The sequence below is a fragment of the Ranitomeya imitator genome, chromosome 1, assembly GCF_032444005.1.
Source record: "Ranitomeya imitator isolate aRanImi1 chromosome 1, aRanImi1.pri, whole genome shotgun sequence".
Lineage (NCBI taxonomy): Eukaryota > Metazoa > Chordata > Amphibia > Anura > Dendrobatidae > Ranitomeya > Ranitomeya imitator.
This window is the reverse complement of record NC_091282.1, coordinates 795,285,015-795,309,149: the sequence shown is the minus strand read 5'-3', so window position 1 is coordinate 795,309,149 and position 24,135 is coordinate 795,285,015. Positions and strand designations below refer to the sequence as shown.

Genomic DNA, 24,135 nt, shown 5'->3' with positions numbered 1-24,135 from the left:
GTTGTCAATGTTTCTTTGGAAGTGTTGGTCCTGCCTGGCCTCTCCTGCTTGCTGCCATTTCAGCAAAGATAAGTGTTTGCTTCATTTTGTTTTAGACACACTGCTGTGTGTTTATTTTTTGTGCTATCTTGTTTCTATTTTTGTTCCTGCTAGACTGTGCCTGATGTTTTTCTCAGTCTAGTTGGATTCGCTGGAGTCGCAGATATACTCTCCACATCTTTAGTTAGGTGGTGGAGTTTTTGTATTTTTCTGCTGTGGATATTTTGTAGTGTTTTATGCTGACCGCATAGTATCCTGTACTTTCCTTTCCTGTCTAGGTAGAAGTGGCCTCCTTTGCTTATCTCTGTTTTCAGTCTGCGTGTGTCTTTTCCTCTCCTACTCACAGTCATTATTTGTGGGGGGCTGTCTATCCTTTGGGGGTCTACTCTGAGGCAAGAGAGTTTTCCTATTTCCATCTTTAGGGATATTTAGTTCTCCGGCTGTGTCGAGGTGTCTAGGTCTGGTTAGGCACACCCCACGGCTACTTCTAGTTGCTATGATAGGATCAGGGTTTGCGGTCAGTATAGTTACCACTGCTCCAACGAAGGTCATTTCTTGCTGCTCCAAGGCCACCTGATCATAACAGCACCCTGTATGGTGACAAGTGTTCAACCCCACAAGTTTAAACAGAGGGGGGGGGGATATGTGAGGCAGTGACCGGGGTCATATGCGAGGGTCGATATGTGTCCCCCAGGATGAGGACAGAGTCCTGTTAAACCCACTTGAGTGCCTTTTGTTCACAGCAGGATGCCTGTGAATCACAAGGCACAATAAAAGAAAAAACGGATTGGATCCAAATAGTGACTCAGCCAAATTTTTAGGAAAACACAGTAAGGGCTTTTATTTTTAGAGGGATTTTCAGGTTTGGTAGTGGGACGAATCTCTCTCTCTCTACGTATCAATTATAAAATAATATTGAATTTTATCACACTTGAGCAAAAATTTGTTTCCCTTTATTGACATCAGTAGGTATGAATCAGTTGCTTGAATGTTGAATCAGCACTCAAAATGTTGGTCTCCAGCATCCTGCGTGACAGATATTCTCCTTTCCTCTGTCCTATCTTGGGTATGTGCATTGTCAGCACTGCTATGTCAGATGTAGAGTGTGACAGTGCCTCCCGCAGCTCCCCGGCTACAGATGCGCCTGCCCCTGTGATGAGGCTGCAGATCTGGACTTTGTGTTGTCTTCCCGGATTGTTCTGTATTATTATTAGGAAATTTTGTAGTAAAAACCCACAAATCCAATGTGCTAAATACGGTAGTTTCCTTACACGATTGTCTTCTGTATCGCAGATTTTGTGGCATGTGATGTGTGTAATGTGTGTATTTTGTGATAATTGTGTCTAATCTACATGTTATTTTGAGTTTGAAAAATTATTAAATAATTAGAAAAGTGACTGTGGTCTGACATCAGAAGACGTGGCCCTGTGTATGGCCACCTGTGTTACCTATATGGCATATGCTGTCTGTTTGCTGGAAGCTATAGCTCTATAAAAAAGAGATCCCATGTTAGAAGTACTGGTTATATGTGTAAATGTGTATGTTCATTAATAGGAAACCATCAGCAGGTAGGATGAAAACTCCTCAGATAAATCTGTATTTAATTATGTCAGTGTGTGAATGGGATTTCATTATCTCCGACACAAATCCCCTGAAGGGTCCGTTCCCGTGGAGCAGATTTTCAGCTGTGGAGTTGTGAGTGGTAAATGGTCTGGGTATTACAACAGCGGCATTCTGAACAAGATTCATGGAATCTCATCTACACGCTGCAAAGAAAATCTTCAGCATCAATTCACTGGCATTGCGGATTGGAAATGTCAATTTGTGTTGCAAATGTCACCGTTTGCAATGCGAAAAGTGAAATATATATAGTGAAAAAATATATATATATATACACTGTATATATATACAGAGTTTCTGCAATGAAATATGCAGGAGCAAAACCCCGTCATTTCCTGCATATTTTTATATGTGTCCACTCCAGACTCTTCTGTCCTCTCCTGATCCCTTTGTCCCCTACAGACTTCTTCGCCTCCCTCTAAACTTTGTCTCCTCCATACTCTATACTCCTCTGTCCCTTTGATACCCCTCTATGCCCTCCAGACCGCTCTATCCCTTCAGACCCCTCCAGACTCCTCTGCCCCGTTCCGACCCTTCTGCCCCCCGTCCAGACCCTTCTGCCCACCGCCCAGACACTTGTGCCCCATCCAAATCCTTCTGCCCCATCCAGATCCTTCTGCCCCATCCAGATCCTTCTGCCCCATCCAGATCCTTCTGTTCCCGTCCAGACTCTTCTGCCCCTTCCAGACCCTTTTATCACCTCCAGGCTTAACGTATCTCCTCTAGACCTCTCTGTCCCCTCCAGACTCCTCTGTCTTTTGACCCTTCTGCCCACCCAGACCCCTATGTCCCCATCTATTCCCTTTAGAACCCTCTGTCTCCTCCAGACTTCTGTATCTCATCTCTACCAGACTCCTCTGCCTCTCTCTGACCTTCATGTCCCCTCCAGACTCCCCCTTCTGGCTGTGATCAGACACTGAAAATTTTGCATGCCCGATCCTTCTTTTCCTTGATACAGTCGGGAGCCCCCCCGACACTTTAGTTGGTTGGTGAGTTCAGCCGACCTGAATCTACGGTAATCTGCATTTGATAAATCAAAACCTTTCACTTCACTTTGACCACAAATGTTAACGGTTTTCTTAAAGGGTTCCCTGCCCCAAATTGTGGTAGAGAACAAAGACTATTGTGATCATAGATGGTTACTCGTGGCTCTGCGGGGACTCCAGAGGTGGCAGCGGTAACTGTGGGTGCCAGGGTAAGTGGCGTTTTCTTTATTGCTTTTGATCTTCTGATCACCATTTATTGGGGTTCGCAAAACACTAGAAAACAAAACGATAAGGAATTAATTTTTTTTTTTAGAAAGAAATAAAAAGCCGCCCGAACCCTGGCATCTGAAGAGTTAAGAAATGAAGTCCAATATTTCCATAACGTTTGCAAACAGATTATAATTTCACGTTACGGCGGGGAAAGCTCGCCACATCCTGCAAACAGGTCGCTGTTTGTTCTATGGGTGTGAATGTGTTTTTCACCGGTCTGCACTTTGCCAAAATGAAATCCCACAAAAATCCAGATTTCATCTGGTACAGGAGGGTATTTTTCGCTTGCAGCTCCGGGGGAGTGTGGTGCCTGAAGAGTTTGTTTTTCGTGAGCTGTGGGGAAACGAATCACCACCTCAAGTTGGGAACCGAGCCAAACTCCGCATAAAAATATCTGTAATGAGACAATCTGGCTATTCATGATGATGGCGCGACTGGCGATTAAAGGGGTGATATATGTCTGTTCAATATGAACGCCAATCACTTTATACATACACTATATGGAAAAAAGTATGTGAGCCCTTTGCATCCCAGAGCCTCTCTGACCACCCGTCCCACATCCCTACACATTAATATTGAGTCGGGAGGTATTTATACAAGGTTTTAGAGAAGTGCTATCCGTCACTGCACAGAACATGTCTACTCCAGAGTCCAGTGGTAGAGACTCTACACCACTCTATCCGACTCTCAGCATTGTGCTTGGTGATGTACAGCTGCATGAAGTTTCCAGCGGGGCGCAGTGTTTGTGCTGATACCTAGAGGAGGTCTGGACTCTGCAGTTATGGAGTCAGCAGAGCGGTGGAGACTTCTCTGCCCTCTGGTCTCCACTTCGTGCCTGAGTTGCTGCGGTTCCTTCCTTTTCTCTATCACTCACAGGTGATGGAGGAAGAAGTGTCATGGACGGACTTGTTACCCTGGTGGCTCCTATTACAGGACCATGCTGATATCGGTGAGCTCTGCACCACCGGCCAATCTGTTAGTAACAGCAGATGGCATGGCGGTGGGCAGTGTGTTATACAATGGGGTGGCAATGGAATTGGACCTCATGCACCAGGGTCCGTGGGGCCGGATGTTATGCACTGGTGGGGGGAGGCAATGGAGTTGGACCTCATGCACCACCAGGGTCCGAGGGGCCAGATATTATACACTGAGGGGGAATGAGGTCGGACCTCATGAACCAGGTTTCGTGGGGCCGGATGTAATACACTGGTGGGGGGAGGCAATGGAGTTGAACCTCATGCACCACCAGGGTCCGAGGGGCCAGATGTTATACATTGAGGGGTGAATGAGGTCGGACCTCATGCACCAGGGTCCGGATGTTATACACTGGTGGTGGGGCAATGGGGTTGGACCTCATGCACCAGGGACCGAGGGGCCGGATGCTATACACTAGGGTGGGAGGCAATGAAGTCAGGCTACAGATCAAGCAAACAGAACTCAAGGCACAGGATAGCACAGCACACACCTCAAACCTCTCAAGGTGAATGTACATCTGGCAGTGTTTTGGGAGAAACAGCTCAGTTAAGAAGCATGTATCGTTTCTCCTTATGGAGAGTGACATACCATCTCTGGCTTGTCAAGGTAAGGAGGCTTATTCGCCGTGCAATGCTCCTCTGGGAAATATAATATGCAAATGGTATGATGGTATGTCACTGTCCATAAGGAGAAACGATACCCCTTAGACCCCAGTCCAGAGCCTCTCACCTAGCCAAATTAGTTCTCATGCTTCGCACTGACGAGGGCCAACAGCCCGAAACACCGTGTCTGCGAATTAAGATATTGATTTGGCTTTTATCCTAAGTCATATTGCACGACTCGTTAAAGAGTTGATTGTGACTTGTAGGATCGCTACTTCCAACAGGTGGCGCTATAGAGTTTAAGTCCTCTTTTTCTCAGAAGAGGCAATTTGTATATTATATTTCCCAGAGGAGCATTGCATGGTGAATAAGCCTCCTTACCTTGACAAGCCAAAGATGGTATGTCGCTGTCCATAAGGAGAAACGATACCCCTTAGACCCCAGTCCAGAGCCTCTCACCTAGCCAAATCAGTTCTCATGCTTCGCACTGACGAGGGCCAACAGCCCGAAACACCGTGTCTGCGAATTGAGATATTGATTTGGCTTTTATCCTAAGTCATATTGCACGACTCGTTAAAGGGTTGATTGTGACTTGTAGGATCACTACTTCCAACAGGTGGCACTATAGAGTTTAAGTCCTCTTTTTCTCAGAAGAGGCAATTTGCATATTAAGAAGCATGGTCATTAACTGGAATAATAAACACATGGAGACAGCCGACCCCTCACAGTCTCAGATTGGATAGTCAAGCTGTCAATCAACACACTGACAGCACGCCCCTGTACCAGATTGGATGGCCAAGCTATCAGTAACTGCATACCAGACACCCTGAGGGGTAGAACTGTGACAGTACCCCTCCTCTAAGGGTGGCCACCGGACCCCCTGACTTCCCAGGAAATTTTAGATGGAAGGCCCTAACTAACCATCGGCCTTCACATCTCAAGCAGGGACCCAAGATTTCTCCTCTGGTCCATATCCCCTCCAGTGGATGAGGTACTGGAGGAATTACGAACCCTCCGAGAATCCACAACCCTCTAAACCTCATTCTCCAGGCCACCCTCCACTGAAAGCGGAGGAGGCAGGGATGAGGGAGGCAATGCAGAAGGGATATACTCCTTTAATTGGGATTTATGGAATATGTTAGGGATGCGAAGGGATGGAGGAAGCTTTAACCTAAATGCCACAGGATTGACCACTTCCAGGATCTCATATGGACCAGTGAACTTTGGACCCATCTACGCCGACTGCACTTTTTGTTTAATGTTTCTAGAAGACAACCAAACCTTATCCCCAATCTTAAAAATAGGACCCACCGTCTTCTATCTGCCTTTAGTTTTTGGCTAATCTGGGCAATCTCAATATTCTTTTGAACCTCCCTCCAGACATCCCCAAGTCTCTGCACGGTGACCTCCACCCCAGGGCATTCAGAACTAATCCTAGAAAACTTGCCAAAATGGGGATGAAAACCATAATTACAGAAGAATGGTTCCAGTAGATTGATTTACTCGACTGTTGAAAGCAAACTCAGCGAGAGGTAAAAACGAAGACCAGTCCTCCTGCCAAGCTGCCACAAAGCACCTTAAAATCTGTTCCAAAGATTGATTTGTCCTCTGTCTGACCATTGGTTTCAGGGGGATAAGCAGATAAAAATGACAAGTCAATCCCTAGTTTATTGCAAAAACCTCTCCAAAATTTAGACACAAATTGTACTCTCTATCAGACACAATGTTCAGAGTGATCCCATGTAATCTTACAATATGAGAGATGAGCAACCTGGAGAGTGTCTCTGCATTAGGTAATCCTGACAAAGGAACAAAATGAGCTTGTTTGCTGAATCGATCAACTACCACCCAAATCACAGTCTTACCATCAGACAGAGGCAAATCAGTAATGAAATCCATTGACACATGCGTCCATGGTCTTTTCAGGAATAGACAATGGAGCCAATTCCCCAGCCGGACGGCTATGAATGACTTTGGCACGTGCACAGACTTCACAAGCAGATACAAAATCTTTAATATCATTATGCATGGACGGCCACCAAAAAAGTCTAGCAATGGCTTACCTTGTGGCAGTAACCCCAGGATGACCACATAAAACAAAATTCCTGTAACACCATTAATCTTAGGTACACAGGCCCAAATAATTTAGACGCTGGGGATGTGGAAGGAGCCAACGACTGGACTTTACGAATCTCCTCTTCCAGCTCCGAAGTCACCATAGACACCACAATATCCTGAGGAATAATGGAGGATGGAGGTTCTGGAGGAGAAATTAAATCTAGACTACGAGATAAAGCGTCAGCTTTCACATTCTTAGACCCTGGCCAGACGTAAAGCGACGTTAAGGGGCGATTCTGACTTAGAGGCATTCAGTCATAATCCCACAGATGGTAGCTTCACCCCATTGGCTCCTCAGCCAAGCACACGCACCAAATGTCTGAACCTGCGGTTCCTCTCGTACTGAGCAGAATTGCTATTGCGACAACACATCATCAGTAGGGTAAAACTAACCTGTCTCACTATGGTCTAATGCGACGTTAGTCAGTTCTCACGACTAAGCCATGAGTCAGAGTGGTCAAGGAGTCCAAGGTCAGAAGCCAGGAGGGTAGGTCATAATCAGAAAGAAGAGACAAAAGCGTAGTCAGGTATCGTTCCGAGGTCAGAGTACCGGGAGGATAACTGATCAGAGCTGAAGGGGTTAAACAGGCGGATGGTTAGAACGAAGTCCAAGGCCAAGCTGTCAATCAAAGTACTGACAGCTTCAGCACACCCTTATACCAGATTGGATGGCTGAACTGTCAGTAACTGCATCTGGAGCGCCCCCAGACACAGGGCCATGAGTTCTTGGTACCGGGCCTCTCTGATTCGGTTCTGAGGCTGTCACGGTGGCAAGACCCGGTCCGTGACCCTGCTAAGGGGCGTCCAATAAAAGGTGATGGGGGTCTGTCAAGGTTTCGTGACGCCACCTGTGGTGTTCGGTCACGGTGACCGACGCTGCTGTGGGGTCCGCTGGGGTGATGGAATGGCAGCTGGATGGCATACCTTCCCACAGGTGAAGTATGTCCCCAGGGCTTCCCAGTAAGGTAGATGGTGATGGTGTGAGGTGCAGGCAATAACGAGGACACAAGGTTGCAGTCTCTTTACCTCTTTACTGAAGACTTCAGGATCCTCAATCCAGAGCACGCTTAACAGGGCTTTCTGAGACCGGCCGGTCCGATGGGCACTTCCAGAGTTCCTTTTGCAGGTGGAAATCAGTGCCTACTGGGGTTGAGCGACTTTTCTTTTTATAGGGTCGGGTTTCACGAAACCCGACTTTTTCAAAAGTCGAGTCGAGTGAAATCGGCCGATCCTATAGAAAAGTCGGGGTCGGGGTCGGCCAAAACACGAAACCCAATGCAGTGCATTGCGTTTCTAATGGTTCCCAGGGTCTGAAGGAGAGGAAACTCTCCTTCAGGCCCTGGGATCCATATTTAAGTGTAAAATAAAGAATCAAAATAAAAAATATTGATATACTTACCCTCGGACATGCCCTGGTTCTCACCGGCAGCCTTCCTTCCTAAGAATGAGCGCCTGAAGGACCTTAGATGACGTCGCGGCTTGTGATTGGTCGCGTGACACCCATGTGACCGCTCATGCGCCCAATCACAAGCCGCGACGTCATCGAAGGCCCTTAAGGCGCTCATTCTTAGGAAGGAAGGCTGCCGGTAAGAACCAGGGCGCGTCCGAGGGTGAGTATATCAATATTTTTTTATTTTTATTCTTTATTTTACACTTAAATATGAATTCCGATACCGATTCCCGATATCTTAAACATATCGGAACTCGGTATCAGAATTCCGATTCCAGATCAGAAGATCGCCGACCTCATGGCCGACCCCACACAGGGGTCGGGTTTCATGAAACCCGACTTTGCCAAAAGTCGGCGACTTCTGAATCTGGCCGACCCGTTTTGCTCAACCCTAGTGCCTACCACTATCGCCTGTGTGTTGTAGTGCTACCCTGCTGAGCATTCGGAATAGTCCTCACAACTGCTGTTCTCGTTCGTTCGTCCTTTCTAATTCTCTCTCGCTTGTTCCAGATGTTACTAGTTTCTCGTCCCCCAGTATGTTATGGCTAGGACGCACCCGTATGACGGGAAGGCTCGGAGCTCTTCCGGGACCCTAGAGACGCCCCTCTCCACGCGTTGCCCCCTATGTCTTCGTAGGAAATTTAAGGTAGACAGCCAACCTATAATTAACTGTCCTGCGGAGTTCGAAGTAAGGCCTAGAGTCAGTTACTCCGCGGTGTTCCGGCCACCGGCTACGTGCCTCAGTAGGATGTTGCCTTGGTCTCACGGCACGACTCTCCTTTGTGCTTGATCTCGTTTCTCACTGTTCCACAATATCCTTCCCTTCATGTCTCTCTCTTAGGATACCGCCGCGGGGTGTGCAGGCGCGGTTCCGTTCCGTTCTGCTCTGTTCACTAGGCACCTGCCAGGTTCCCACGCCTGACACGGACCCCCCTGTGTCTTCTCCCTGCAACACCCCCTGCCACGGGATGTTGCCTGAATCCAACCCAGTCAGCTTCTGACTAACTTCCTATCCAACCCCTAGTTTTACCAGTGTGAGGAATGGCCCAATAAATAAAGCCTTTTTCTCCCCCAAGTGGCCGGAGTGTGAAGTGTAATGTGTGCTGGTGATACCTGGTCAGTAGAATTCCTTCAGTGCCATCAGACGTACCATCACTCCCCTTAGTGGCAGAGTGTCATACTGCAACGACCATATCTCTGGGGCGCTGCACATCCCAGACACAAAGAGGTCGGACCTCATGCACCAAGATCAGAGGGGCTAGATGCTATAAAGTGTGTGCATGCGTGTGTGCATGCGTCAATGGGAGTGAATGAGAAACTGGAAATCAATGGATAATTGTGTCTCCAGATTCTTTTCTCTATACGATGCATCTTAAGTCTTTTGGGTGAGTAGGGCGCTCGCCCAGTAACAGACCTTGCATGCAGGAGTGACCGTCTTTATGTGGACACTCTCACCCTCTGTGCACCCCATGCCTATCACAGTGCCATATAAATATTTACTACGGATTTAAAGCATTTTTGGCGCATACAGCCGCCCTACAGTGCACAGATATAAAACTTTCTCTCCATTGTCTAATTGTTACATGGAGCCAATATCCAAGATCTGAGCAATGAATAATTCAATCTGCTCCAACTTCCTCTTCCTCTGCTCTTTTGCAATTAACGGTGTTTTTTTTTTTTTTGCTCAGAATATCCGTATCATCAGCTGCTAGGATGTGAACACACAGAGGATATTGGTTTTGTTACAAGGCTAAAAGACACCCACATATGTTTTTCCATTGGATTAGTATTGTTATTCAGCAGTGTGGACTTAAAATGATCATTGTCTTGCCATGTGCAAGCAGCCGGCGCACTGTATGTGACTTATTTTATGTGGCACCATATGGCGCCATTATTAGTGCACAGTATGATACTATTGTTGTAGTGATGTAATGTTGTGCCTGTATACTACTGCAATTTGGGTGCCAATGATGATTTTTCTGTATGGTACTGTTAGTAGGTTGTTTATGGCATTATTATATGGAACTAGTAATGAGGAAATCTACTAAAATTAGCATTTGTCAATTTGATAAATTTTGGCCAGGAGATTTAATTGGCATTGGATTTATTTAATGTGAATTGAATGCACTTTTTTTATGCTTTAGGCTTTCTACGAATCCCAGAGAACAATAAACATAGAAGTTAAAAAAAAATAAAAAAAATGCTATACTCTGCTCACCGCAGCAGCTCCCCACCTGGTCCTCTGATGGTTCCCTCAGGTTCTGATCTTCATTGCAGGTGTTGCATTTGTATTTGGGTTGGGAAATGCTCGTAAAGTGCACACAGGGTTAAGAAAAGGTTACTTAAAGGGGACCGGTCACATGACAGAAACATGTAATTTTATTACCTAGTGTGAATGCTGCTATTCTCCTGAATCCAGCGCTGTTTTTCTTTTGTTCCTGCGCCTCTCCGTTCCTGAGATATTGCCTCCTCTTTCTTGTATATAAATCTAGCCTTGCTAGTAAGTGAGTGCGCTCATAAACTCTTAGTGGGTGTGTTCTTCAGGACCACACCCAGTTGGCTAACAGAACTAGAGGCGATATCTCTGGAATAGAGAGGCGCAGGAACAAAAGAAAAGCATCGCCGGATTCAGGAAAAAAGCGGCTTTTACACCAGGTAAAAATAACTGCGTTTTTTTGTGTTTGGAGCTTTTTTCAAATAATTAGGGCCCTGAAGTTCTGCTTTATTCACTGTCTTTTGTGACGTTTCCTCCCGTAGAGTGCATGTATTGTGTTTGATGTCGGCATTTTTGTTGTGTTTTTGACAACATAATATTAGAGAATCACGTGATCTGTGACTGGTAAACGCAATTATATCAGACATCACTGAAAAAATGAGAAAAATAAGAATGTGTGAAGGAAACTATACCGGTAGTGTTAGAGAATGTGGAACTCAGCATGACCGCCCTCAGCAGAGACCCGCCTGAGGTAAAATGAAAGCTGAGCTCTGATTAGTTGCTCTGGTAAACTGAACTTTAAGCCTTGATCGGTTGCTAAAAAGATAGTGTTTCTGTCACACAGTTCTGATGACTGAGGTCAAATGAGCCTCATCCTGTAGGAACCGCACAAGGAGAACGAGAGCTGGATTTGGAGGCTGCGTATGATTGCTACGGTACAATGCTTTTATTGGAGTACTATGTGGCAGTATTACATGGGTGCTTTGTGGAGACGTTACTTGTGTGGCCTGTGGTGGTACAACGTGGATGCTCTGAGGTGGCATTATGTGGGTGCTCTGTGACGGTGTAACATGAGTACTTTGGTATTACGTGGGTTCTCTGTGGCAGTGTTACGTGGGTATGTGCTGGCGGTAATACGTGGGTTCTCTGTGGCACTGTTAAATGGGTGGTCTGTGTTGGTGTTACATGGGTGGTACTAGTTTACTTTGTGGTGGTACTACATGGGTATGGCCGTGTAACATGAGTGCTTTGTGGGTCATGTTACGTGGGTGCTTTGTGGCCGTGTTACGTGGGTGCTTTGTGGGCCGTATTACATGGGTGCTCTGTTTCCGTGTTATGTGGTCTCTGTGGTGGCGTTACATAGGTACTCAGGTTGGTGCTACATGGGTACTCTGTGGCAGTATTATTTGGGTACTCTGGTGGTACTACCTGGGTGTGATCTGTGGTGGGGTTACTTGGGTGCTCTGCTGTCATGTTATGTGGGGTTTGGTGGTGTTACATGGGTGCTGTATGGTGGATTTATGTGGCTACTCTGGTGTTACATAGGTGTTCTGTGTTGTTGTTACATGGGTACTCTGTGGCAGTATTATTTGGGTATTCTGGTTGTACTACATGGGTACTTTGTGGCGGTGTTACATGGCTGCTCTGTGGTGCTTCTTGGGTACTTTGTGGCGGTATTATATGGGTGCTCTATAGCAGTACTATCCAAATATTTCTGTAAATAATAGTCCATTCAAATATACAGAACAGTGGTGAAAAACGTATAGAAATGTTGCCATGGTACTTGGTGCTACTACAATATTGTCCGCCATAGATTTAGAAAGGCCATTGAGCAGTTAGTTCTCGAGTTATATTTATGGCCCACCCCAGTATTTCGGCATCCCCTTTGTGGTCTAAGTGGATCTGCTCGTGGTCTGTGTCGTGGGTGCTGATTTTGTGCGTCCTGCATGTTCCATTCATGGCAGTCTTAGGGAATACATGAAAGCCTGTGTCTGCAGCACTCCGCTCCCTGCGCTCTCTGGCATCTCTCAGACCTACAGGTTTTGCGAGTGCTGCACCTACACTCAGGAATTCCCAGACTTGCTTAAGTTGCTTTTTTTACCTGCAGTGTTGAATTACTTTAGTTCAGGAGGACACGTGAGAGTTAGCTTAAAAAAAGGCTTAATGGCTACTGCTGGATCAACCAGTGTAAGATGCAATGGAGCGCAGCTCTGGAGCCACTTAACTGGGCGTCTGCAGATTGACCATAGAGGAATGTTATAATATAGAGTGATACTGAGGGCACAGTGGCTGAGGAGATCACCATACAAAGACGCACAGTGAGCGGGATATAGGTATATAGTACGGCACGGGGATCGGGATATAGGTATATAGTACGGCATGGGGATCGGGATATAGGTATATAGTATGGCGAGGGATCGGGATATAGGTATATAGTACGGCACAGGGAGCGGGATGTAGGTATATAGTGAGGCACAGGGAGCGGGATATAGGTATATAGTACGGCAGGGGATCGGGATATAGGTATATAGTACGGCAGGGGATCGGGGTATAGGTATATAGTACGGCAGGGGATCGGGATATAGGTATATAGTACGGCACAGGGAGCAGGATATAGGTATATGGTGAGGCACAGGGGAGCCGATATAGGAATATAGTGCAGGATATACAGTACAGACCAGAAGTTTGGACACACCTTCTCATTTAAAGATTTTTCTGTATTTTCATGACTATGAAAATTGTACATTCACACTGAAGGCATCAAAACTATGAATTAACACATGTGGAATTATATACTTAACAAAAAAGTGTGAAACAACTGCAAATATGTCTTATATTCTAGGTTCTTCAAAGTAGCCACCTTTTGCTTTGATGACTGCTTTGCACACTCTTGGCATTCTCTTGATGAGCTTCAAGAGGTAGTCACCGGGAATGGTTTTCACTTCACAGGTGTGCCCTGTCAGGTTTAATAAGTGGGATTTATTTGCTTATAAATGGGGTTGGGACCATCAGTAGTGTTGAGCAGAAGTCTGGTGGATACACACAGTGGTGAACCTAGCCTCTCTGCTGCCTGAGGCGAATGGCAAAATGGTGCCCCCCCCCCCCCCACCCCCATAGTAAAATCAGTACAAATAAATCTGGTTTACTCTGTACTAGCCTAACCTGATGCACATGGAAAATACATACAGATTTAAATAGGAATATATTTGAAACATCGATCTTTGCACTTCTTCAGGGACTAAATGCCGCCTGAGGTGAAGTGATCAACTTGCTTCATTTTAAGTGTGCCCTTGGCCTGGGAACAGTGCTTACTGTAGCGCTTCTTCCCCGGCAGGCGTCCGTGTCGTACAGATGCAGCACACAGTTGCCACACGTACTACACACACGGACACGAATATCTCCAGTACAGTTTTTTCCGGTACCGGAAATATCAGGATGTGTGAAACCAGCCTAAAGCCACATTCACACGTTCAGTATTTGGTCAGAATTTTACCTCAGTATTTGAAAGCCAAATCGGGAGTGGGTGAGAGATCCAGAAGTGGTGACGTGTTTCTTTATACTTGTCCTCTGATTGTTACTCTCCTGGTTTTGGCTTACAAATACTGAGGTAACTGTTGTGAATTCTGTGGCAGAGCTCCCTCCTGTGGTCACAAGTGGTACTTCGGCTGATTCTCTCTGGGAGCTTCCGTTTGTGGAGGAAAGTGGTACTGCGGCTTCTGAGTTTCCTCCCTCAGGTGATCTGGTGAGGTCGTTAGGTGCTTCTCTACTTAACTCCACCTAATGCTTTGATCCTGGCTTCCTGTCAATGTTCCAGTGTTGGACTTGTTTTTCCCTGGATCATTCCTGTGGCCTGCTGCTCTGCATAGCTAAGTTCTTCTTTGCTATTTGTTTGCTATTTTTTCTGTCCAGCTTGTCTAATTGTTTTGCTGGAAGCTCTGGGACGCAAAGGGTGTACCTCCGTGTCGTTAGTTCGGTACGGAGGGTCTTTTTGCCCCCTTTGCGTGGTTTTCTTTAGGGTTTTGTGTAGACCGCACAGTTATCTTTCCTATCCTCGCTCTGTTAAGAAAGTCGGGCCTCACTTTGCTGAATCTATTTCATCCCTACGTTTGTCTTTTCATCTTAACTCACAGTCATTATATGTGGGGGGCTGCCTTTTCCTTTGGGGTATTTCTCTGAGGCAAGGTAGGCTTATTTTCTATCTTCAGGCTAGTTAGTTTCTCAGGCTGTGCCGAGTTGCATAGGCAGAGTTAGGCGCAATCCACGGCTGCCTCTAGTGTTGTTTGGAGAGGATTAGGGATTGCGGTCTGCAGAGTTCCCACGTCTCAGAGCTCGTTCTATTATTCTGGGTTATTGTCAGATCACTGTATTTGCTCTGACCGCTATGTCCATTGTGATACTGAATTGCCTATCACAACAGGTAACATACTGAACATGTGAATGTGGCCTGATAGCGTGTTTCTGTTACTTCTGACTTCCCGCAAACAGCTGGAGCCGGACCGGACCGCGACGCCCATCTGACCCGTAACGGACCGGGACCGCCCCTGGGTGAGTATAATATAACCTTTATTTCTCATTTTTCAGGTTACATCGGGGGCTTATCTACAGCATTACAGAATGCTGTACATAAGCCCCTGATGCCGGTGGCCGCAGCTCATATACGATTTTTGGGGTGACAGACGCCCTTTAAAAAGGTACTACTAGCCTCTCAGATCCTCAATATTCATCTGACCTGATAGCAAAATGACTATAGTTGCCCATAGGATATGTCCTCCACTTGCCCAAGTAAGTCACATCCTATTCTTATAAGCACCACTTATTTGTACCATATAAATGAGATCATGTATATACTATTCATCCTATGGGCAAATATAGTCATTTTGCTATCAGGTCAGATTAATATTGAGGATCTGAGAGGCCAGTAGTAGATTTTTAACACCCCCGCCCCCTTTTTCTGTTCGTTAGTTATAGGGAAAGGAAGAACAGAGAGAGAAAGAAAGAAAGAGAGAAAGAAAGAAAGAAAGAAAGAAAGAAAGAACAGATACAGAAAGAAGGAGGGGAAAGAAAACCGAGAAAGAAAGAGGGGAAAGAAAGAGAAAGAAAACGAAAGAACAGAGAGAGAAAGAATGAAAGAAAGAGGGGAAAGAAAGAAAGAACAGATAGAGAAAGAAAGAGGGGAGAGAAAGAAAGAACAGAGAGAGAAAGTAAGAGGGGAAAGAAAGAAAGGAGAGAGAGAAATAAAGAGGGTAAAGAAAGAAAGCACAGAGAGAGAGAAAGAAAAGAGGGGAAAGAACAGAAAGAGAGAAAGAAAGAGGGGAAAGAAAGAAAGACCAGAGAAAGAAAGAAAGAACAGAGAAAAAAGAAAGGAGAGAGAAAAAAAGATTAGAATTTGAAATAAAGTACACAGAGAAAGAAAGAACAGAGAGAGAAAGAAAGAAAAGAGCGAAAGAAAAAACGATTAGAGAGGGAAAGAAAGAACACAGAGAGAAAGAAAGAAAGAAAGAGAGAGAGAAAGAAAGATTCTATAAAGATACTATAGCAGCCCGGCTCCCATTGTAATGCCCACCTGAACATCCCGCTGCAGGACGTATCATGATCTGCTCACATGGCCGGAATCCCCGATTCCAAGGCAGTCCCGCTGTCCGCGCTGTCGGAGGAGGACACGGTGATGGATCTGAAGCATTCACTGAAGTGCCTCCATGGTTCCGTCACAATCTCCTCCCGAAATTACATAATTTCCGGTCAGCTTCCAGCATGTCACTTCCAGTGGAACGTCACGTGCGAGTTTTAAAGTTCTCCTCGGGGCTTCGCCGTGTACTCCTGTGTCCACAGGAAAAGTAAGCTCCTGGACGGGACAGCCTCTCAAAATCGGGACTGTCCCGCTGGATCCAAGAAGGTTGGGAGGTATGAAATTTGCTCCCCACCATACACTGACCTCGTACACGCACGGCTCCACACACCTCATACACACACGGTTCTGGTTTGTATGCTTCTTACACACACGGCTCCGCTCCGTACACCTCGTGCACACACACGGCTCCACTCAGTACACACATGGCTCCATAAGCCTTGTACACATGCGGATCTGCTCTGTACACCTTGTACACACGCGGCCACACTACGTACACCTCCTACACACATGGCTCCACTCCGTAAACCTTGTACACATGCGGCTCTGATCCATACACCTCGTACTCCTGCTGCTCCGCTCCGTACATCCCGTACACACATGGCTCCACTCCGTACAACAAGTACACACATGGCTCCACTCCGTACACCTTGCACACACGCAGCTCCATTCTGCACAAATCGTACACACACGGCTCCACTCCGTTCACCAAGTACACACACGGCTCCGCTCCATACACCTCGTACACACATGGCTCCGCTCCGTACACCTCGTACACACACGGCTCCACTTTGTACACCAAGTACACACTTGGCTCCACTCCGTACACCAAGTACACACATGGCTCCGCTCCATACACCTCATACACACACGGCTCCACTCTGTACACCAAGTACACACACGGCTCCGCTTCATACACCAAGGAGTAAAGTAAATGTTCAGCACAGCCCGGGGTGGAGGTGCGTGAGAGTAGGTGCCCAGACCTTTAAGGCCGGCTTCACACTTGCGAGTTTTACGGACGTAAGAGCGCAGAAACTACGTCTGTAAAACTCGCAAAACATACGGCACAATTATTCTCTATGCCCCTGCTCCTATCTGCTGTATTAAACTGATCAGTATTATACGACTTTCTACGGCCGTAGAAAATCGCAGCATGCTGCGTTTGTCACCGTATTGCGCAAATAAAACGTCAATGAAAGTCTATGGAAGCCCCAAAAATACGGATCACACACGGACCAGCAGTGTGACTTGCGAGAAATACGCAGCGGTGTTAGCGAGAAAAGCCGGTAATTCATTGCGGTGTACAGTAAAATCACACTGTCAGCTTACAGTAGAATAGGTAGAATAAATGTGTACACATAGAATAGGTGTATATATATATATATATATATATATATGTATGTCAGTGAGACACATATATATATATATATATATATATTAATATTTCTTCCAGCGCTAGACAGCTTTAAAGCCGGTAATTCAATTACCGGCTTTTGCTTTCTCCTTCCTAAAACCCGACATGATATGAGACATGGTTTACATACAGTAAACCATCTCATATCACCATTTTTTTGCATATTCCACACTACTAATGTTAGTAGTGTGTATATGCAAAATTTGGCCGTTCTAGCTAGTAAATTAAGGGGTTAAATGGCGGAAAAAATTGGCGTGACACCTATCCATTATTAATCCAATAGTAGTTAAGGGTTAAAAAAAACACAAATACATTATTAAAAATTATTTTAATGAAATAAAAACAAAGGTTGTTTTAATATTTTATTGAACGCCCAATCCTTACCTTCCGCAGATCTGTAAAGTCCAACGATGTAAATCCATCTGAAGGGGTTAAAATATTTTGCAGGCACGAGCTTTGCTAATGCAATGTTGCTCATGTCTGCAAAACCCCGGAGAATGTAGGTAAAGTAGATCAATGACCTATATTTACCTGCATTTGCGGTGAGGCGCCCTCTGCTGGCTGTTCCTAGATCGTGGGAACTTTCCTAGAAAGCTCCCAGGCTCGAGATCATAAGAGGGCGCCCTCTGCTGGTTGTCCTCATATGAATATGAATATTTTAACCCCTTCCCGACCTGTGACACAGCGTATGCGTCATGAAAGTCGGTGCCAATCCGACCTGTGACGCATATGCTGTGTCACAGAAAGATCGCGTCCCTGCAGGCCGGGTGAAAGGGTTAACTCCAATTTCACCCGGCCTGCAGGGACAGGGGGAGTGGTAGTTTAGCCCAGGGGGGGTGGCTTCACCCCCTCGTGGCTACGATCGCTCTGATTGGCTGTTGAAAGTGAAACTGCCAATCAGAGCGATTTGTAATATTTCACCTAAAAAAATGGTGAAATATTACAATCCAGCCATGGCCGATGCTGCAATATCATCGGCCATGGCTGGAAATACTAATGTGCCCCCACCCCACCCCACCGATCGCCCCCCCCAGCCCCCCGATCTGTGGCCCGCTCCCCTCCGTCCTGTGCTCCGCTCCCCCGTCCTCCTGTCCGCTCCCCCCGTGCTCCAATCACACCCCCCCGTGCTCCAATCAAACCCCCCCGCACTCCGATCCCCCCCCGTGCTCCGATCCACCCCCCCTGCACACCGATCCACCCCCCCTGCACACCGATCCACCCGCCCGCACACCGATCACTCTCCCCCATGCTCCGATCCCTCCCCCCCGTGCTCCGACGCCCCCCCGTGCCCTGATCTCCCCCCCCTGTGCCCTGATCTCCCCCCCTTATACTTACCGATCCTGGCGGGGTCCGTCCGTCTTCTTCCCCGGGCGCCGCCATGTTCCAAAATGGCGGGCGCATGCGCAGTGCGCCCGCCGAATCTGCCGGCCGGCAGATTCGTTCCAATGTGAATTTTGATCACTGTGATATAATCTATCACAGTGGTCAAAATAAAAAAACAGTAAATGACCCCCCCCATTTGTCCCCCATAGATAGGGACAATAATAAAATAAAGAATTTTTTTTTTTTTCACTAAGGTTGGAGTTAGAACTAGGGTTAGGGTTAGGGGTAGGGTTAGGGTTAGGGGTAGGGTTAGGGGTAGGGTTAGGGGTAGGGGTAGGGTTAGGGGTAGGGTTAGGGGTAGGGTTAGGGGTAGGGTTAGGGGTATGGTTAGGGTTTCGGTATGTGCACACGTATTCTGGTCCTCTGTGGATTTTTCCGCAGCGGATTTGATAAATCCGCAGTGCTAAACCGCTGCGGATTTATGGCAGATTTACCGCGGTTTTTCTGCGCATTTCACTGCAGTTTTACAACTGCGATTTTCTATTGGAGCAGTTGTAAAACCGCTGTGGAATCCGCAGAAAGAAGTGACATGCTGCGGAATGTAAACCGCTGCGTTTCCGTGCAGTTTTTCCGCAGCATGTGTACAGCGATTTTTGTTTCCCATAGGTTTACATTGAAATGTAAACTCATGGGAAACTGCTGTGGATCCGCAGCGTTTTCCGAAGCGTGTGCACATACCTTTAGAATTAGGCTATGTGCACACGGTGCGGATTTGGCTGCGGATCCGCAGCGGATTGGCCGCTGCGGATCCGCAGCAGTGTTCCATCAGGTTTACAGTACCATGTAAACCTATGGAAAACCAAATCCGCTGTGCCCATGGTGCGGAAAATACCGCACGGAAACGCTGCGTTGTATTTTCCGCAGCATGTCAATTCTTTGTGCGGATTCCGCAGCGTTTTACACCTATTCCTCAATAGGAATCCGCAGGTGAAATCCGCGGTAAATCCGCAGGTAAAACGCAGTGCCTTTTACCCGCGGATTTTTCAAAAATGGTGCGGAAAAATCTCACACGAATCCGCAACGTGGGTACATAGCCTTAGGGTTAGGGTTGGGTTGGAATTAGGGTTGTGGTTAGGGTTAGGGGTGTGTTGGGGTTAGGGTTGTGGTTAGGGGTGTGTTGCGGTTAGGGTTGTGGTTAGGGTTACGGCTACAGTTGGGATAAGGGTTAGGGGTGTGTTGGCGTTAGAATTGAGGGGTTTCCACTGTTTAGGCACATCAGGGGGTCTCCAAACGCAACATGGCGCCACCATTGATTCCAGCCAATCTTTTATTCAAAAAGTCAAATGGTGCTCCTTCCCTTCCGAGCCCCGACGTGTGCCCAAACAGTGGTTTACCCCCACATATGGGGTATCAGTGTACTCAGGACAAACTGGGCAACAATTACTGGGGTTCAATTTCTCCTGTTACCCTTGAGAAAATAAAAAATTGCTTGCTAAAACATCATTTTTGAGGAAAGAAAAATGATTTTTTATTTTCACGGCTCTGCGTTGTAAACGTCTGTGAAGCACTTGGGGGTTCAAAGTGCTCACCACATATCTAGATAAGTTCCTTGGGGGGTCTAGTTTCTAAAATGGGTTCACTTGTGGGGGGTTTCTACTGTTTAGGCACACCAGGGGCTCTGCAAACGCAACGTGACGCCCGCAGACCATTCCATCAAAGTCTGCATTTCAAAACGTCACTACTTGACTTCCGAGCCCCGACATGTGCCCAAACTGTGGTTTACCCCCACATATGGGGTATCAGCGTACTCAGGAGAAACTGGACAACAACTTTTGGGGTCCAATTTCTCCTGTAACCCTTGGGAAAATAAAAAATTCTGGGCTAAAAAATTATTTTTGAGGAAAGAAAACATATTTATTATTTTCACTGCTCTGTGTTATAAACTTCTGTGAAGCACTTGGGGGTTCAAAGTGCTCACCTCACATCTAGATAAGTTCCTTTCGGGGTCTAGTTTCTAAAATGGGGTCACTTGTGGGGGGTTTCTACTGTTTAGCCACATCAGGGGCTCTGCAAACGCAACGTAACGCCCGCAGAGCATTCCATCAAAGTCTGCATTTCAAAACGTCACTACTTGACTTCCGAGCCCCGACATGTGCCCAAACTGTGGTTTACCCCCACATATGGGGTATCAGCGTACTCAGGAGAAACTGGACAACAACTTTTGGGGTCCAATTTCTCCTGTAACCCTTGGGAAAATAAAAAATTCTGGGCTAAAAAATTATTTTTGAGGAAAGAAAACATATTTATTATTTTCACTGCTCTGTGTTATAAACTTCTGTGAAGCACTTGGGGGTTCAAAGTGCTCACCTCACATCTAGATAAGTTCCTTTCGGGGTCTAGTTTCTAAAATGGGGTCACTTGTGGGGGGTTTCTACTGTTTAGCCACATCAGGGGCTCTGCAAACGCAACGTAACGCCCGCAGAGCATTCCATCAAAGTCTGCATTTCAAAACGTCACTACTTGACTTCCGAGCCCCGACATGTGCCCAAACTGTGGTTTACCCCCACATATGGGGTATCAGCGTACTCAGGAGAAACTGTACAACAACTTTTGGGGTCAAATTTCTCCTGTTACCCTTGGGAAAATAATAAATTGCAGGCTAAAAAATCATTTTAGAGAAAATAAAATTTTTATTTTATTTTCATGGCTCTGCGTTATAAACTTCTGTGAAGCACTTGGAAGTTCAAAGTCCTCACCACACATCTAGATTAGTTCCTTTGGGGGTCTAGTTTCCAAAATGGGGTCATATGTGGGGGATCTCCAATGTTTAGGCACACAGGGGCTCTCCAAACGTGACATGGTGTCCGCTAATGATTGGAGCTAATTTTCCATTTAAAAAGCCAATTGGCGTGCCTTCCCTTCCGAGCCCTGCCGTGCGCCCAAACAGTGGTTTACCCCCACATATGGGGTATCAGCGTACTCAGGACAAACTGGACAACAACATTTGCGGTCCAATTTCTCCTATTACCCTTGGCAAAATAGGAAATTCCAGGCTAAAAATCATTTTTGAGGAAAGAAAAATTATTTTTTATTTTCATGGCTCTGCATTATAAACTTCTGTGAAGCACCTGGGGGTTTAAAGTGCTCAATATGCATCTAGATAAGTTCCTTAGGGGGTCTAGTTTCCAAAATGGGGTCACTTGTGGGGGAGCTCCAATGCATAGGCACACAGGGGCTCTCCAAACGCGACATGGTGTCCGCTAACAATTGGAGCTAATTTTCCATTCAAAAAGTCAAATGGCGCGCCTTTCCTTCCGAGCCCTGCAGTGTGCCCAAACAGTGGTTTACCCCCACATATGAGGTATCGGCGTACTCGGGAGAAATTGCCCAACAAATTTTAGGATTCATTTTATCCTATTGCCCATGTGAAAATGAAAAACTGAGGCGAAAAGAATTTTTTTGTGAAAAAAAAAAGTACTTTTTCATTTTTACAGATCAATTTGTGAAGCACCTGAGGGTTTAAAGTGCTCAATATGCATCTAGATAAGTTCCTTGGGGGGTCTAGTTTCCAAAATGGGGTCACTTGTGGGGGAGCGCCAATGTTTAGGCACACAGGAGCTCTCCAAACGCGACATGGTGTCCGCTAACGATGGAAATAATTTTTCATTCAAAAAGTCAAATGGCGCTCCTTCCCTTCCGAGCCTTACCATGTGCCCAAACAGTGGTTTACCCCCACATGTGAGGTATCGGTGTACTCATGAGAAATTGCCCAACAAATTTTAGGATCCATTTTATCCTGTTGCCCATGTGAAAATGAAAAAAATTGAGGCTAAAAGAATTTTTTTTGTGAAAAAAAAGTACTTTTTCATTTTTACGGATCAATTTGTGAAGCCCCCGGGGGTTCAAAGTTCTCACTATGCATCTAGATAAGTTCCTTGGGGCGTCTAGTTTCCAAAATGGGGTCACGTGTGGGGGAGCTCCAATTTTTAGGCACACGGGGGCTCTCCAAACGTGACATGGTGTCCGCTAAAGAGTGGAGCCAATTTTTCATTCAAAAAGTCAAATGGCGCTCCTTCCCTTCCAAGCCCTGCCGTGCGCCCAAACAGTGGTTTACCCCCACATATGAGGTATCAGCGTACTCAGGACAAATTGGACAACAACTTTCGTGGTTCAGTTTCTCCTTGTACCATTGGGAAAATAAAAAAAATGTTGCTAAAAGATAATTTTTGTGACTAAAAAGTTAAATGTTCATTTTTTCCTTCCATGTTGCTTCTGCTGCTGTGAAGCACCTGAAGGGTTAAAAAACTTCTTGAATGTGGTTTTGAGCACCTTGAGGGGTGCATTTTTTAGAATGGTGTCACTTTTGGGTATTTTCAGCCATATAGACCCCTCAAACTGACTTCAAATGTGAGGTGGTCCCTAAAAAAAATGGTTTTGTAAATTTTGTTGTAAAAATGAGAAATCGCTGGTCAAATTTTAACTCTTATAACTTCCTAGCAAAAAAAAATTTTGTTTCCAAAATTGTGCTGGTGTAAAGTAGACATGTGGGAAATGTTATTTATTAACTATTTTGTGTCACATATCTCTCTGGTTTAACAGAATAAAAATTCAAAATGTGAAAATTGCGAAATTTTCAAAATTTTCGCCAAATTTCCGTTTTTATCACAAATAAACGCAGAATTTATTGACCTAAATTTACCACTAACATGAAGCCCAATATGTCACGAAAAAACAATCTCAGAACCGCTAGGATCCGTTGAAGCGTTCCTGAGTTATTACCTCATAAAGGGACACTGGTCAGAATTGCAAAAAACGGCCAGGTCATTAAGGTCAAAATAGGCTGGGTCATGAAGGGGTTAACCCCTTCAGATGGACTTTACAGATCTGCGGAAGGTAAGGATATTGTTTGTTTATTATGGTTTTTTTTGTTACAGAACGAGGGTCTTCAGTGATTGGATTGGGCATTCAATAAAATATTAAAACAACCTTTGTTTTTATTTCATTAAAATGATTTTTAATAATGTTTGTGTATTTTTTTAACCCTTTACTAGTATTGGATTAATAATGGATAGGTGTCATAATTGACGCCTCTCCATTATTAATTTGGCTTAAAGTCACCTTACAATAGCAAGGTGGCATTAACCCTTCATTACCCCATATCCCACCGCTACACGGGAATGGGAAGAGAGTGGCCAAGTGCCAGAATAGGCGCATCTTCCAGATGTGCCTTTTCTGGGGTAGCTGGGGGCAGATGTTTTTAGCCAGAGGGGGGCCAATAACCATGGACCCTCTCCAGGCTATTAATATCTGCCCTCAGTCACTGGCTTTACTACTCTGGCGGAGAAAATTGTGCGGGAGCCCACGCCAATTTTTTCCGCCATTTAACCCCTTAATTTACTAGCTAGAACGGCCAAATTTTGCATATACACACTACTAACATTAGTAGTGTGGAATATGCAAAAAAAATGGTGATATGAGATGGTTTACTGTATGTAAC

General features: G+C 45.8%; 1 protein-coding gene across 7 annotated transcripts in view; it reads left to right on the top strand.

Annotated features, from left to right (window-relative positions):
- The window catches only part of LBHD2 (LBH domain containing 2), a 764,964-nt gene that overhangs the window by 683,878 nt on the left and 56,951 nt on the right, over positions 1-24,135 (top strand). Inside the window, exon 1 of one of the 7 annotated variants that reach the window (XM_069737772.1) lies at positions 11,065-11,210. The exons of 5 other annotated variants lie outside the window; for them this stretch is intronic. Coding sequence is in view for 1 of the 2 variants with exons in the window: in XM_069737745.1 (XP_069593846.1) it covers positions 11,199-11,210 (12 nt within the window). In the remaining variant the exon portion in view is untranslated. Of the gene's footprint in view, positions 1-11,064; positions 11,211-24,135 lie in introns of those variants that run through there. One more of the 7 variants, XM_069737745.1, reaches the window with a different exon arrangement.